Source organism: Rana temporaria, chromosome 1 (genome assembly GCF_905171775.1).
Source record: "Rana temporaria chromosome 1, aRanTem1.1, whole genome shotgun sequence".
Classification (NCBI taxonomy): Eukaryota; Metazoa; Chordata; class Amphibia; order Anura; family Ranidae; genus Rana; species Rana temporaria.
The window spans coordinates 262870055-262883587 of NC_053489.1; the positions used below are offsets into that span (position 1 = coordinate 262870055).

A 13533-nucleotide genomic window follows, 5' to 3' on the forward strand; every position below is an offset into this window, starting at 1 on the left:
TTGTGAAAATGACAGTTGCAGTTTGGGAGTTAACCACAGGTGGCGCTGTAGGATTTGGTGTACACTGTGTGTGTGTTTACAACTGTAGGGGGGTGTGGCTGTAGGAATGACGTCATTGATCGAGTCTCCCTATAAAAGGGATCACTCGATCGATGAAGCGCCATAGTGAAGCACGGGGAAGCCGTGTTTACACACGGTTCTCCCCGTTCTTCAGCTCCGGGGAGCGATCGCGACGGAGCGGCTATAAACAAATAGCCGCGCCGTCGTCCCGGATCGCTCCCCGAGGGGACCCGACCGCCGCAAGTCGCGGGGGGGGTCCCGTTTGGACCCCCGACCCACGTCTAGGCAGGGACGTACAGGTACGCCAATGTGCCTGTACGTGCCATTCTGCCGACGTATATGTACATGCGGCGGTCGGGAAGGGGTTAATATACTTAAAAAAATTGTTTTCAATGGTACTCCAAAAATTACCAATATTAGATGTGCTTCACTTGCCTTGCATGATCCACTGTTGTACATGTTGTGTTTTGTTTAAATGAACTTGAACAGCAATGTGAGCAACACCAGTTACATTAATGTGTTTTTTCCTATCAAAAGGTGTCCGCTACATTTGCAGCAAGTCTGGTCACCAGCCCAGCAATTGGAGCCTACATATCTACGTTCTATGGTGATAATTTAGTAGTTCTCCTTGCCACTGTGGTGGCACTGCTAGATATCTGCTTCATCTTGTTGGTCGTTCCAGAATCGCTACGTGACAAAATGAGACCTAGCTTCTGGGAAACGCCAATTTCCTGGGAACAAGCTGACCCTTTTTCTGTAAGTTCATGCTCCTTTTGATAACCTTTGTAAGAAGTCATGTAATATAGGTTATGGACGTCAGAAGTGGGCTGTGATTCTTTAATAAATAGTTTATATTAAAAGGGAAATATATTGGGAGACTGTGTTTGTTCTCCCCAACATGTACAGTACAACATGTATGTAAATGTACAGTACAGTACCTTGTGCTTTCCAAAGGAAAAACTTTATCTTTAGCAATACAGGGGGCCCAGTGCAAATATGCTGCAGAATGATTTAACGTGCCAAAAACTGCATTTACCTACAGTGATTATTATGGATTTATATCTCGCATAGCACTTTACAATAAAAAAAGGGAGAGAGTACAGTTGCAATAAATTTTAAGATTTGAGGGTGAAGAGGACCCTGCTTGTGAGATCTTATGATATAATGGCGAGTGGTGTAAAAAGGTAATAACTGTTTGGATGAGTTGATGTAGAACGTACAATTTAGTTAGGCAGAGGTGCTGTACCTTTCCCTGAAGAGATGAGTTTTCAAGGATTACCTAAATGTGGATAAAGTAGGAGATTGCACTTGGCTACAGAGATAAACTATTTAGTGTATAGTTTATATACACACGATAGAGTCCATCCGCTGAAAAATCCCAGCGAATGGGTTTCAGCGGATAGATCCTATGGTGTGTACACTCCAGCGGATCTTTTTCCGCGGATATTTTTCCCCTGGGATGGATTCCAGCAGATAAATATTTGCTGACATGCCAAACAAATCTATCTGCTGGAATCCATCCCAACGGATGGATCCGCTGGTCTGTATAGACTCACGGGATCCATCCGTCCGAAGGGATCCCCCGCATGCGTCGTAATGATTCGACGCATGCATGGAATTCCTTATATGACAGGATCGCGGCGACGACACGACACGTCATCGCCAGAGGATTTCGGCGCGGATTTCAATGCGATGGTGAGTACACTCCATCGCATAGAAATCCGCACAAATCCTTGAGAGGATTTATCCGCGGAAACGGTCCGCTGGACCGTATTCGCAGGTAAATCCTCTCGTGTGTATGGGGCCTAACAGTGGTCTCCAAACTGCGGCCCTTTGCTTGCCTTTATCCGGCCCTTGGGGCACTATCCCTCCCACTGATACAAGACACTATTCTGCAGTCTGACACCATTTCTCCCACTGACACAACCAATAGAGCACTATTCCTCCCTATGATACCAGCAGTGGGGCACTATTCCTCCCCCTAATACCAAATGTTTACTAACAATGATGCCAGGAAAATTTCCACTCCCGCTGGCCAAAGTCCGGCCCTCCAAGAGTCTGAAGGACAATAAACCAACCCTTTGTTTAGAATGTTTGGAAATGCCTGCTCTATAAGAAGATCTTAAAGCGGAGCTCCAGCCTTCCTGCGAAAAAATAGCTGCTGATTTGTAATGTAAAAATGTATCTGTCCAAAGATCCCACGATGTCTGTACCCCAGCCAATTTTTCAGTCGGCTCTTGGGTGCTGATGCTGCCGCCATTTCTTCTAAAGGAAAACAGGGGTGAATCCTTGCGACTTTACAGCTTGTTCCCTACTGCGCATGCGTGAAGCATGCTGCACTTTGTAAATGGCCCAGCGGCGGGGGAAGGAGGAGGGGGGCTGAACTTCTGGGGGACCTCGCCGTGGTTAAAAACGGGTACCAGTTCCCATTTTCACCCGAAAGGTGCCAAATATGACAGCGGAGGAAGCAAACAAGCGGAGCTTTCCCTTTTGGTTGGAGCTCCGCTTTAAAGTACATGTAAATCTCCACCTTGTAATGCAACACATTCAGTTTAAAATAGAAATGAAAGGCACAATATTTGTGAACATATATAAAAAAAACATTATAAATCCTCTGTAAAAGTCATCACAAAACCCTCTGTTCTCAGCTTCATAAGGAGCTCTGAGAGCTAGGATTCTGATCTTCCCAGTAAATGCGGAGTGGGGGGTTGTCAGAAGTCTGATCACTGGAGGAGAGCATACTGGGTTCCCAGCATAGCTAGATAATTGACCATGGTGTATTCTCCTGCTTAGTGTGGTCAGCTTTTAATAGGAAAGCAGAGGGACTGGCAGGAACACCAGTGGCTCCTGCTGCTGTCTCAACTAATGAGGCGAAAGAGACCCGGCAAAGCCGCTGCTCTCGTGCAGATTGCTGTATCGACATTGTGCTCAGTTAAGTGTTAGGGGGGGCTGTTTTTTTTTTTTTTTTTTTTTTTTTTAAAGCCTTGAGACTTTAGAAACACTTTAAAATGGCACTGTCAGCCCGGGGAGAACGGAAAGTTTCCATGAGGTATCTATTGAGCAGCAATTGGTGGTGTTTGAAGCCGTGATGAAATAGCATTTTGTGAGAAAATAAAATAATTTATGAGAATGGCGAAAGTGTTTTACCTGAGAGAGTATATTTGTTTTATCATACAAGTAAAAATGTGCTAGAAGCCAGAACAACAAGTATCAAGAAAGTATTGAGATTACTATATGTACATCATGATATGTACAGTAAAAAATAGTGAGAGTCCAAACTCTGATAATGTAAGCGGTCCAGAAACGGATGGTGTAGCAGGGGTAAGGGCTACACTCTCAGGGCTGCCATCAGAAGGGAACAGAAACCATGTTCCAGTTCTACAGGAAAAAACACAAGGGGAGAGGCGCCTCTGTGTAGGAGTTTTAAAACAATTTTGATAGTAAAGCCGTAAACTTTCGTGGTAAAAATTAGGCATAGAAATTCCCAAAACAAGGGAGGGAGGTCATCGAGTCCGTCATTCCATTCTTGTTCCTGCTGGGGCGCTGTGCTTGATGGTGCACGGCAGCCACGTCACACGCTGCCTGTATGCTCAAACGCTTTACTATTAAAATTGTTTTAAAACTCCTACACCCAAAGGCGCCTCTCCCCTTGTATATTTGTTTTATTGCAAATGTAATACATGTAAGAAAATAAAAACTAAACATATTTACTAGAAATAATCTTTCCAAAGTGTTGTATACAGCTTGTTGGGAACGGGTGATTAGAAATCTTGCATTTGTGAGTGATCACATGGAAAATTCTTGTTTTTTAGTTCATTTATTTCAGAATTAATATCAGGTTTTTTTATGTCTGTTCGTATGTTTTTTTTATTTTTTTTATGTGATCTTGACTGAAATCGAGCTATACTTTGACATTTAAGACCTCCATCACCTGCATTTGATACATTTGTGGACCCAATTGCTTCATTTGTAATTACTGTATATGCCAGGGAAATGGATATATTCTCTTTGCTTTTTTCACTTACATTTTTGTAATAGCAAGACCCCAAATTGCTTTTCAATATATGCAAATTATTAATGTTAAGTACCGTATGTGTGTATTAATGTTGAGTTGTTCTTTCAGTCACTGAAGAAGATTGGGAAGGACACCACCGTGCTTCTCATTTGTATCACAGTATTCTTCTCCTACCTTCCAGAAGCTGGGCAGTATTCCAGCTTCTTCCTCTATCTCAAGCAGGTGAGTGGTCAGAGTAAATAGAATATTATAATTATATACTGTTCAAATGAGCTGCTGAAATGACTGCAGTTCTGCGAGTTCACTTATTATTGTGTCCCCTCTGCCATTTTACAAGTGCTCTTCTTTTCTTTTTTTGGTTCAGGTGTCTTTGTATAAATGTATATAAGTGTTTCTTAGAAAAAAAACAAACACACACACTATACAGTCAAGTATTGGCACGCCTGCCTTTACACGCACATGAACCTTAATGGTGTCTTAGTCCTTAGGGTTTAATATTGAGTTGGCCCACCTTTTGCAGCTATAACAGCTTCAACTCTTCAGGGAAGGCTGTCTGCAAGGTTTAGGAGTGCGTCTATGGGAATGTTTGACCATTCTTCCAGAAGCACATTTTTGATCTTGCTTTGTGCAGTCATGTTGGAACAGGAAGGGGCCATCCCCACAAAGTTGGTAGCATGAAATTGTCCAAATTGGGCCCAAAGTGTCAATACTTTGTGTGGCCACCATTATTTCCCAGCACTGCCTTAAGCCTCTTGGGCATGGAGTTCACCAGAGCTTGAGAGAAATAAGTTACACCTGAGACCTTGTAACACTGAGTCACATGATACCGGGGAGGGAAAATGGCTAATTGGGCCCAATTTGCACATTTTCACTTAGGGGGCGAACTCTCTTTTGTTGCCAGTGGTTTAGACATTAATGGCTGTGTTTTGAGTTATTTTGAGGGGACAGCAAATTTACACTGTGCTACAATGTAAAGTAGTGAGTGTACACGGGCCGCACTAGGACATAACATCCAATGAGGCTTTGTGAAACAACTGCCTGTGTCCTAGTAACAAAGGACACTAGGGGACTGGGTCTGCTTGTATCCTAGCAACCAAGGATGCTGGCAACAAAAGCCACATACATCTTGGCAACCACGGACGATAGGCAGCTGGAACCACCTGCATCCTAGCTACCAAGGACACTAGAGCAGAGGAACTGGGTGGGAGCCCTCAACGGGCATTCCCCCTTCCCCAGGTGAGCTCCCTGACCAGGAAGTGCATGGCAACTGAGCACTGCCTGTGCTCAAGGTTAGTAACGCCCACAAATCTGGGGAGGAAAAGCTAGAAAGCACTGAATAATGAGTATTTTCTTCACATTTTATTAGTTTCATTGGGGGAAGGTAATACAGGTAAAGATTCATTAAGGAAGGTAATACAAGTAAATAATATATGGGCCCATATTTAATTTTTAATGCTTAGTGTTTTTTTAACCGCTTAAAGCGGAGCTCCACCAAGAATTATTATTATTTTTTTTTGCTTTTTTTTTATACATACCTGAAGTGCCTGTTGCTAGGCAGATTGTCCTAATCTGCCACTTCCTGATCCGCGGTCTGTCTTCTTTCTTCTGTTCCTAGGCTGCCTCGTGTGGAATGGTGGAGCGGTGTCTTCTGGGACCTTGTGTGTGTCCCAGGAGACATCCTCCATTCACGTTGCGCAGCTCGCGCATGCGCAGTAGGGAATCGGGTGGTGAAGCCGCAAGGCTTCGCTTCCTTATTCCCTCACCGTGGATGGCGGCGGGGCAGCCGAGACCCGAGCGTTTGCTCGGCTTCAGCTGCTGTTATCGCGGGCACCCTGGACAGGTAAGTCTCCTTATTAAAAGTCAGCAGCTACAGTAGCTGCTGACTTTTATTTATTTATTTTGTTTCTAACCGGACCTCCGCTTTAAGGACCGCCCCACGTACATATGGTGGTCCTTTAGTGCAAAATCACATGCGTGATTCTCGTGTGTGTGTGCGTGCCGATGTAGCCCCGTTCCTGCCTTGATCGGACACAGAGAGAGCCAATCAGTAGGGCCACCGGCTACTCAAAATCATTCGGGGGGGGGGGGTTGTAAACAAGGTAGACCGTCTCCTGTCATCAGTGAGGGGGGGGGGGGGGAGATCAGTGATTTCTGCTAATCAGGAACACAGATGTGTCTCTTCCTCCATTCAGCCTATCCCCCACACAGTAAGAAAACCCTTTGATCGCCCCTGATGTAAACCATATATCCCTGCCAGTGACCTTTATACAGTGTCAGTGCATTATTTTTTTTTTCTTTAGCACTGACTGTATTGGTTTCACTGGTCCCCAAAAAGTGTCACTTAGTATCAGATTTATCCCCCGCAATGTCAGTCCCGCTAAAAATCACTGATCACCACCATTATTAGTAAGAACAATATTAAAAAATGTAAAAGTCCATAAATCTATCCCATAGTTTGTAGATGCTATAACGTTTGTGCAATCGAATCAATATGTGCTTATTGGGATTTTTTACCAAAAATATGTAGCAGAATACAAATTGCCTAAATTAGATTTTTTTTTTTTTTTTTTACATTTTTTTTTTATTGGATATGTATTCTAGCAGAAGGTAAAATTATTATATATATATATATTTTTTTTTTTAATTTTCAGTATTTTTTTGTTTATAGTGCAAAAAAAAAAAATCTCAGAGGTGATCAAATACCACCAAAGAAAGCTCTATTTGTGGGAAAAAAAAGGACATTGTTTTTATTTGGGTACAACGTCACATAATTGCGCAATTGTCGGTTACAGTAACGCAGTGCCATATTGTAAACAATTGCCTGTTCAGGAAGGGGGTAAAGCCTTTTAGAGCTGAAGTGGTTAAAGGAGTACTTGAAACTTCTTACCAAATTGTCAGTATACATAACGCATAGTATGCTGCATATTTGGTGGCTTTCTGTCGTCACTGCCATTGCATTAATGCACAATTTCTGACTCTGTCATTGCACTAGCTGCACACATTTCTGCAGTTCCCACCACAGCAACTACACACTTCTTAAATGAATGCCATTGCTCTAACTCGCACTTGGAACCCCCACCTCTGCACTGATGAGCACTCGCTAACGTCTGCACTTGCCACCAGCTCACAGGCATGCACTTCTATACTTGGCACCACTCTTAACTTCTTGTTAGGTTTTAATACATTTCAGATGTTAATACCTAAATAAGAAAGAACAGATGCATACTTGAGTTCCGACTAGGTTTGGATAAAAGGAATGCACATGTTGCCCTGTGTAAAAGGAATGCACCAGGTTTCCATTTGAATGATCATGTTCTGAATGTTATTCCTCATGTAGTATGCACTTCCTGCTTGAAAAGACGCCAAGCTTGACTAAAATGTTTTAGGTCTGGTTCATTTTACTTCAGTATATCACTATTTTGCAAAACATTGTTTTCTCCTGTTATGATTTGGTGACAATGTTTGGATATGTTGCAGCATGCTGGAGTATTCATTTATTATTTTTTTTCAACACATTACAGGCCAATTGCAGCTTTACCATCAGTCCCCAGGGGGGTTTTACTTTGCAATTACTTTCCTTTACTTGAAATCAAATGGTGAATGTGTTAAAGAATACAGTTCAGTCCTCCCAATATTCTTCTTGAACAAACAGTAATATTGTAATTGTATCGCCTGAAACATTTTTATTCATGCTCCTTCTTTTTTTTTTGTGTGTAATGGAAATAACACCTTTTTACATTTCATTGCAGATTATAGGATTTAATCAGAGTAGCATTGCTGCTTTCATAGCAGTGGTGGGAATTTTGTCCATTGTGGCTCAGGTATGTTCCTAGTATTTAATTATGTAATATATTATTCATATTTTATGTTATTTCATGACGAGCTCTGTTTATAATGTATTCAGCATATTCATTACCGTGTGTTTTTTTTTTTTTTTTTGGCAAATAAAACTGGACTTTTGAATTCTTTCACTCAAAAATGGGCAGACACTGAATTTACTGCACACTTGTTCTGAGTGTCTTTTTTAGTTTACGCCAACAAAGTTAATTTACAAAGACTGACTCTTGGGTTGTTATAAGGAGCGATACTTTTTATAGCAGTTGTAAAGGCTTAATATTTTGTCCCAAAAAAATAAATAAAAAACATGGCATATTTACCGGCTTGTGGTTTTGGGGTCCCACGCTGGTGCTCTCTGTTCCTCCTCCTTCTCTGTCACCTCCATAGCAATCTGTGTGCTATGGAGGCATGCGTTTGGTACAGTACGCTCCAGAGCCCTGCTGTGTGTGTTCATTAGACTGGATGACAAGGTACCGCAGTACCATGCAATCTGGTTTCAGTGCATTTTTAAAAATAATGAGTGCAATTCCAGCCTATTCAAATTAATGGACTAAAAATCGCATCACGCAGGCTTCAAGCTGGCAATAACTAGATTGTCCAGTTGCAACAGTTAAAGTAGACCTTCGCTTTCCCCTCCAGCTTAACATTATTTGACTCCCGCCCCGCCTTCCTCCATAATTGGACATTTTATTTTTTTCACCCAATACCATTTCTTGGGCGTATAGCCCTGGACTTCCGAAATTCTTGCTGAGGCGACAATGACGCCCCTCTTGCTAGCAGCTTGTGTAAATTGAACATCGTTGAGATAAAATGATCATGTTAAAATAAATAATTAATTGTAGTCAGTAGTTAAGAGAGAGGTTTATATTGCCTTTATATTAACCCAAGTGATATGCAGTGTTATCAGAATTCCTTGAAGTCCCCTTAATCATTACATTGCTGAATTCAGTTTTGAGTGATTATATAGTGTATATATACCTTTAAAATGGCCTTTCTCAATCTTTGAACCCCAGAGGGGAACCTTTAAAATTATTTTTAGGTCTCGGGGGAACTCCTGCTAAATTCACTTAAAGCGGAGGTCCACACAAATAGTGAACCTCCACTTTTTGGAACCCTACCCCCCTCTGGTGTCAAATTTGGCACCTTTCAGGGGGATGCAGATACCTGTATAATATATAATTACACCCACTTCCACAACTATGCAGGCACTGTTGGATGAGAGGTTAGTAAACTACAGCTCAAGGAACCCCTAAGACCCCTTTCACACTGGGTCGCTTTGCAGGCAATATGACGCTAAAAATAGAACCTGCAAAGTGACCTGAAACCGCCCCTGCTGTCCAGTGTGAAAGCCCCGAGGACTTTCACACTGGACGGTAAAAAAAGTCCTGCTAGCCGCATCTTTGGAGCGGTGTGTACCGCTCCTGCCCATTGAAATCAATGAGGCACCGCGGCTATACCGCCAGCAAAGCGCCTCTGCAGAGGCGCTTTGCGGTGGTTTTTAACCTTTTCTTGGCCGGTAAAGTGCTGCTAAAGATCTTTAGCGGCACGTTGCCAACGCCGCCCCAGTGTGAAAGGAGCCTTGCCGCCCTTGGAGAGGAACCCTAGCTATGAATTGCTTTGATAAAAAAAAATTACACCTGTAAAAAATCATGTTTTTTTGAAAATCATGTTTCAAACAACTGCATCACATATTATATTTCCTTATAACAGTAAATGTCTGTGTTACATATTTTCTTTTTCTAGACTGTATTTCTCAGTATACTGATGAGATCGATAGGAAACAAAAATACTGTTCTTCTTGGCCTAGGCTTTCAAATGTTCCAGCTGGCTTGGTATGGCTTTGGCTCACAGCCATGGTAAGTAATGACAACGTGTGCCTTTTATAAATAATAAAGTTTACTAATAATTGCCTTGATTTGGGTGCAGCTGTATTTTTTTTTTTTTTTTTTGGGTTCCTGCACACAGGTAAAAATCTGTAAACTTACAATGTGTACATATCTATGACAAACATATATACACGCGCGCACACCCATCCACACCAATTTATTAGGTACACCTGTTCAGTTGTTTTGTTAACACAAATTTCAAATTTGCCAATCACATGACAGCAACTCAACGCATTTAGGCCACTAGACATGGTGAAAAGTATTATCTGAAGTTCAAACCGAACATCAAAATGGGGAATAAAGAAGATTTAAGTGACTTTGAACGTGGCATGGCTGTTGGTGCCAGATGGGCTGGTCTGAGTATTTCAAAAACTGCTTTAGGTTCAGTATTGTACAAGTATATGCACATAAACTATTGTGATATTGTTTACATGTGTACACTACAGTACAAATGCACTTTATTGGCGTATCCTAGCAACCGGAGAAGGCTAGGTGGCTGGCTTCCTTGAGAAGCCACCCGCATCCTAGCAATGGAGGGGACACTCAGTGGCTTTATTGAGAAGCCCCTTGCAACCTAGCAATAGACGAGTGCTAGGCGACCTCCTCGAGAAGCCCTTGCGGCCTAGCAATCAAAGGAGACTAGGCAGCTTTAGTGTGAAACTACATCTGTCCGAGCAACAAAAGGACGCTAGCTGATTTTATGGAGAAGCCTCCTGGGTCATTGCAAACAAAGAATCTGAACACCTCCTGTATGCAGTTTTCCAAAGGCCCATACACGCAACTGCTAAAGATCAATAAACCTATGCCACACACATATTTATAAAAAAAGAAGAAATAGAAAAATCTGCATCCATGATCAGAAATTTACGAATGTACACATTTGTGAAAACGTTTAGGCCCATTTACATAAGCGTTTAGCCTCTGGGTCTCTGCACCCTATCCTGCATGCCTGTCAAACTCGGCTGTGCAGAGGAGTCAGTACAGCTGATGCGTGTCTATTCATTTATAAAAGGCTGCCTGCACTCAACTCAGCGCTAGGACAGAAAAGTAAACAAATGGCTATTTATGCTTTCTAGAGCCGTGTGACACAGCACAAATGTACTCTTGGAGCCACCTGTATCCTGGGAACAAAAGAAAGGCGACCTTATTGAGAAGTCGTCTGTGCCCTAGCAATGGGAAGATATAGGCAGCATCTTTTAGAAGCTACCTGCATGCCAGCATAAGAATTCTAGGCATCTTCCTATGTTCTAGAAATCAAATGGAAACCACATTTTGCTTAGCAAAATGAGGAAATTAGGCGATTTAAAAAAGGCGCTGTAAAGGTACAATTTTTTTTCCTAAATAGCTTCCTTTACCTTAGTGCAGTCCTCCTTCACTTACATCACCCTTGATTTTGCTTTTATGTTTCAATAATTTTTATTAATTTTCTTCAAGAATAAAAGAAATACATATCAGCGTTGCTTTTTTTCTATAAGTAGCTATATGACAATCTGTTAAACATCACAAAGTGCCAAAGCCTATTGGGATTTCAACCTCCCATATCATATGAAAAACCACATCATACAATTGGCAAATTAGACGCTATTAAATCGCATTTCAGATATGTAAAAAAGAGGTAGTATACCTAGAGAGAAGGAACAATAATAGACAGGAAAAAAGAAGGGGGGATTCGTTCCCGTTGGGGAATGACAAGAAAGGAAACAATGGGGTAAGAAGGGGGGGAAGGGGGAGAGTTGAGGCTCCGTGCTCCTTAAACGTAATCCACCAAATGAACCTAAGAACCACTCGACCCAGGATCACCTGTTAAGTAGCCGATCCATGGGTCCCAAACTTTATGGAACTGCTTCATCTTGTCCTGCGTGATTGCCGTTAGTCGCTCATTCAACATAAGCCAGGACAATTTATGTTTAAGTTGATCAAATGGCAAGGCAGCGGACTTCCAGTTTCTCGCTATGGTTATTTTCGCTGAGGTGAATATGAATGCCACCAGCCTTCTCTGGGATCCTGAAGCATCGGGTATCTTACCCCCCAGGAGCGCATGTTTAGCCGATTTGACTAAATTGATCTGGGTCAGGGAGTAGATGAAATTGTACACCCTGATCCAGAACCTCTGGACCCTAGGACAGGTCCACCACATATGGTATGTGGATCCCGTCTGCCCGCATCCTCTGAAGCATTCCCGAGAGGCACCCGGCACAAAAGCGGCCAGTCTAGCAGGGACCATATACCACCTCAGCAAGACCTTGTAGTTAGCTTCTATAATGGAAGTGTTCATTATTGATCGAGATGCTGAGTCCGACAGCCTGTGCCATTCATCAATTTCGAATGTCTCCTGCAGATCCTGTTCCCACTGGAGCATATAGCTCAGCTTTTTCGAGAAGTATGATAAGATAGAATAAATAGCAGAAATATGTCCCCTGACTTTATCATATTGCCTACACACATATTCCATAGAAGTCATAGTAGTTAGATCGCCTTTACGAGCGGCTGTTTGCAAAAAGTGGTACAGTTGCGTATACCTAAAGCGTTCAGCCACTGGCATTTGATATTTTTCAACTAGTGTTCTTTCCGATAATATCCCTTTATGATCACAAAGATCAGCTATTCGTAGAAGACCTTTATTTGTCCACCAGAGAAACCCAACTGGAGAGAGGCCCGGGGTGAAATCCCTGTTCTTTAACAGGGGGGCTAACGGGTTATGAGGGGACTTAAACTTCTTAGTCCTTGAGAGCCTGTCCCAAATTTCCAACGAAAAGGACGGAGTAGGACACAGTATGATCGGTCTGTCTTTCATAGGAAGCCACATAATATGGGAAATCAAATCGGGGCGACAGGAATAGGATTCCATAGTCATCCATATTGCGTTAGGCTGTTGGGAATGGTACCTCGTGAGTTGGGCCAATTGGGCCGCATAGAAGTACTTCACAAGGTTAGGCAGTCCCAAGCCTCCCCTTCGTTTCGGTGTGTACATAGTACCCCTATTCACCCTAGGCCTCTTATCCCCCCAGATGAATTGTAAAATCATCTTTTGAAGTGTGTGGAGGTCAGATCGAACCAGTGACACTGGCAAGGTACGAAACAGATATAAAACCTTAGGTAACACACATTCATTTTTATTGAGTGCAATCTGCCAAACCACGAAGGGGGGTGAATCTGCCATTTGGCCAAATCGTCTGATATGCGTCTAAATAGGGCAGGATAGTTCTGTCTATACAACGTTTGAATAGATGAAGTCAAATTTATGCCAAGGTAGGGAAGAGCTTCTGATTCCCACTTAAACCTGTGCGATCGCTCAAGTGTTTCCCGAATTGATTTCGGCAAAGATATATTAAGTGCTCTTGACTTATTGTGATTAATTCGGAGCCCTGAGATTTCTGAAAATGGCTGTAAAATCGCGTATAGATTAGGGAGGGAGGTAATAGGTGCCGACAATGTCAATAAGAGGTCATCTGCGAAGAACAAGCACTTATGCTCGTCCTCCCCACAAACTATACCCTTGACATCCGGACTCGAACGAATCCTGATTGCCAATGGCTCAATTGCTAAAACGAATAGCAGCGGCGATAACGGGCAGCCCTGCCTTGTTCCCCTTCTAATGTCGAATGGTGGGGATGAATAACCCCTTAGTCTCAATAGTGCTGAGGGAGAATGATACAGCGTTCGCAAGAGGACCAGAAAGCGCTCGCCGAAACCGAAGCGATGCAATACATCAAATAGGTATTCCCACGAGAGAGA

The 13533-nt window shown here is 42.5% G+C and overlaps 1 protein-coding gene across 1 annotated transcript in view; it reads left to right on the forward strand.

The window, feature by feature from the left end:
- The window catches only part of LOC120941668 (hippocampus abundant transcript 1 protein-like), a 117206-nt gene that overhangs the window by 88934 nt on the left and 14739 nt on the right, over window positions 1-13533 (forward strand). Inside the window, exons 6-9 of the mRNA XM_040355207.1 lie at window positions 598-816; window positions 4184-4297; window positions 7825-7896; window positions 9656-9768. Coding sequence (XP_040211141.1) covers window positions 598-816; window positions 4184-4297; window positions 7825-7896; window positions 9656-9768 — 518 coding nt within the window. The remainder of the gene's footprint in view (window positions 1-597; window positions 817-4183; window positions 4298-7824; window positions 7897-9655; window positions 9769-13533) is intronic.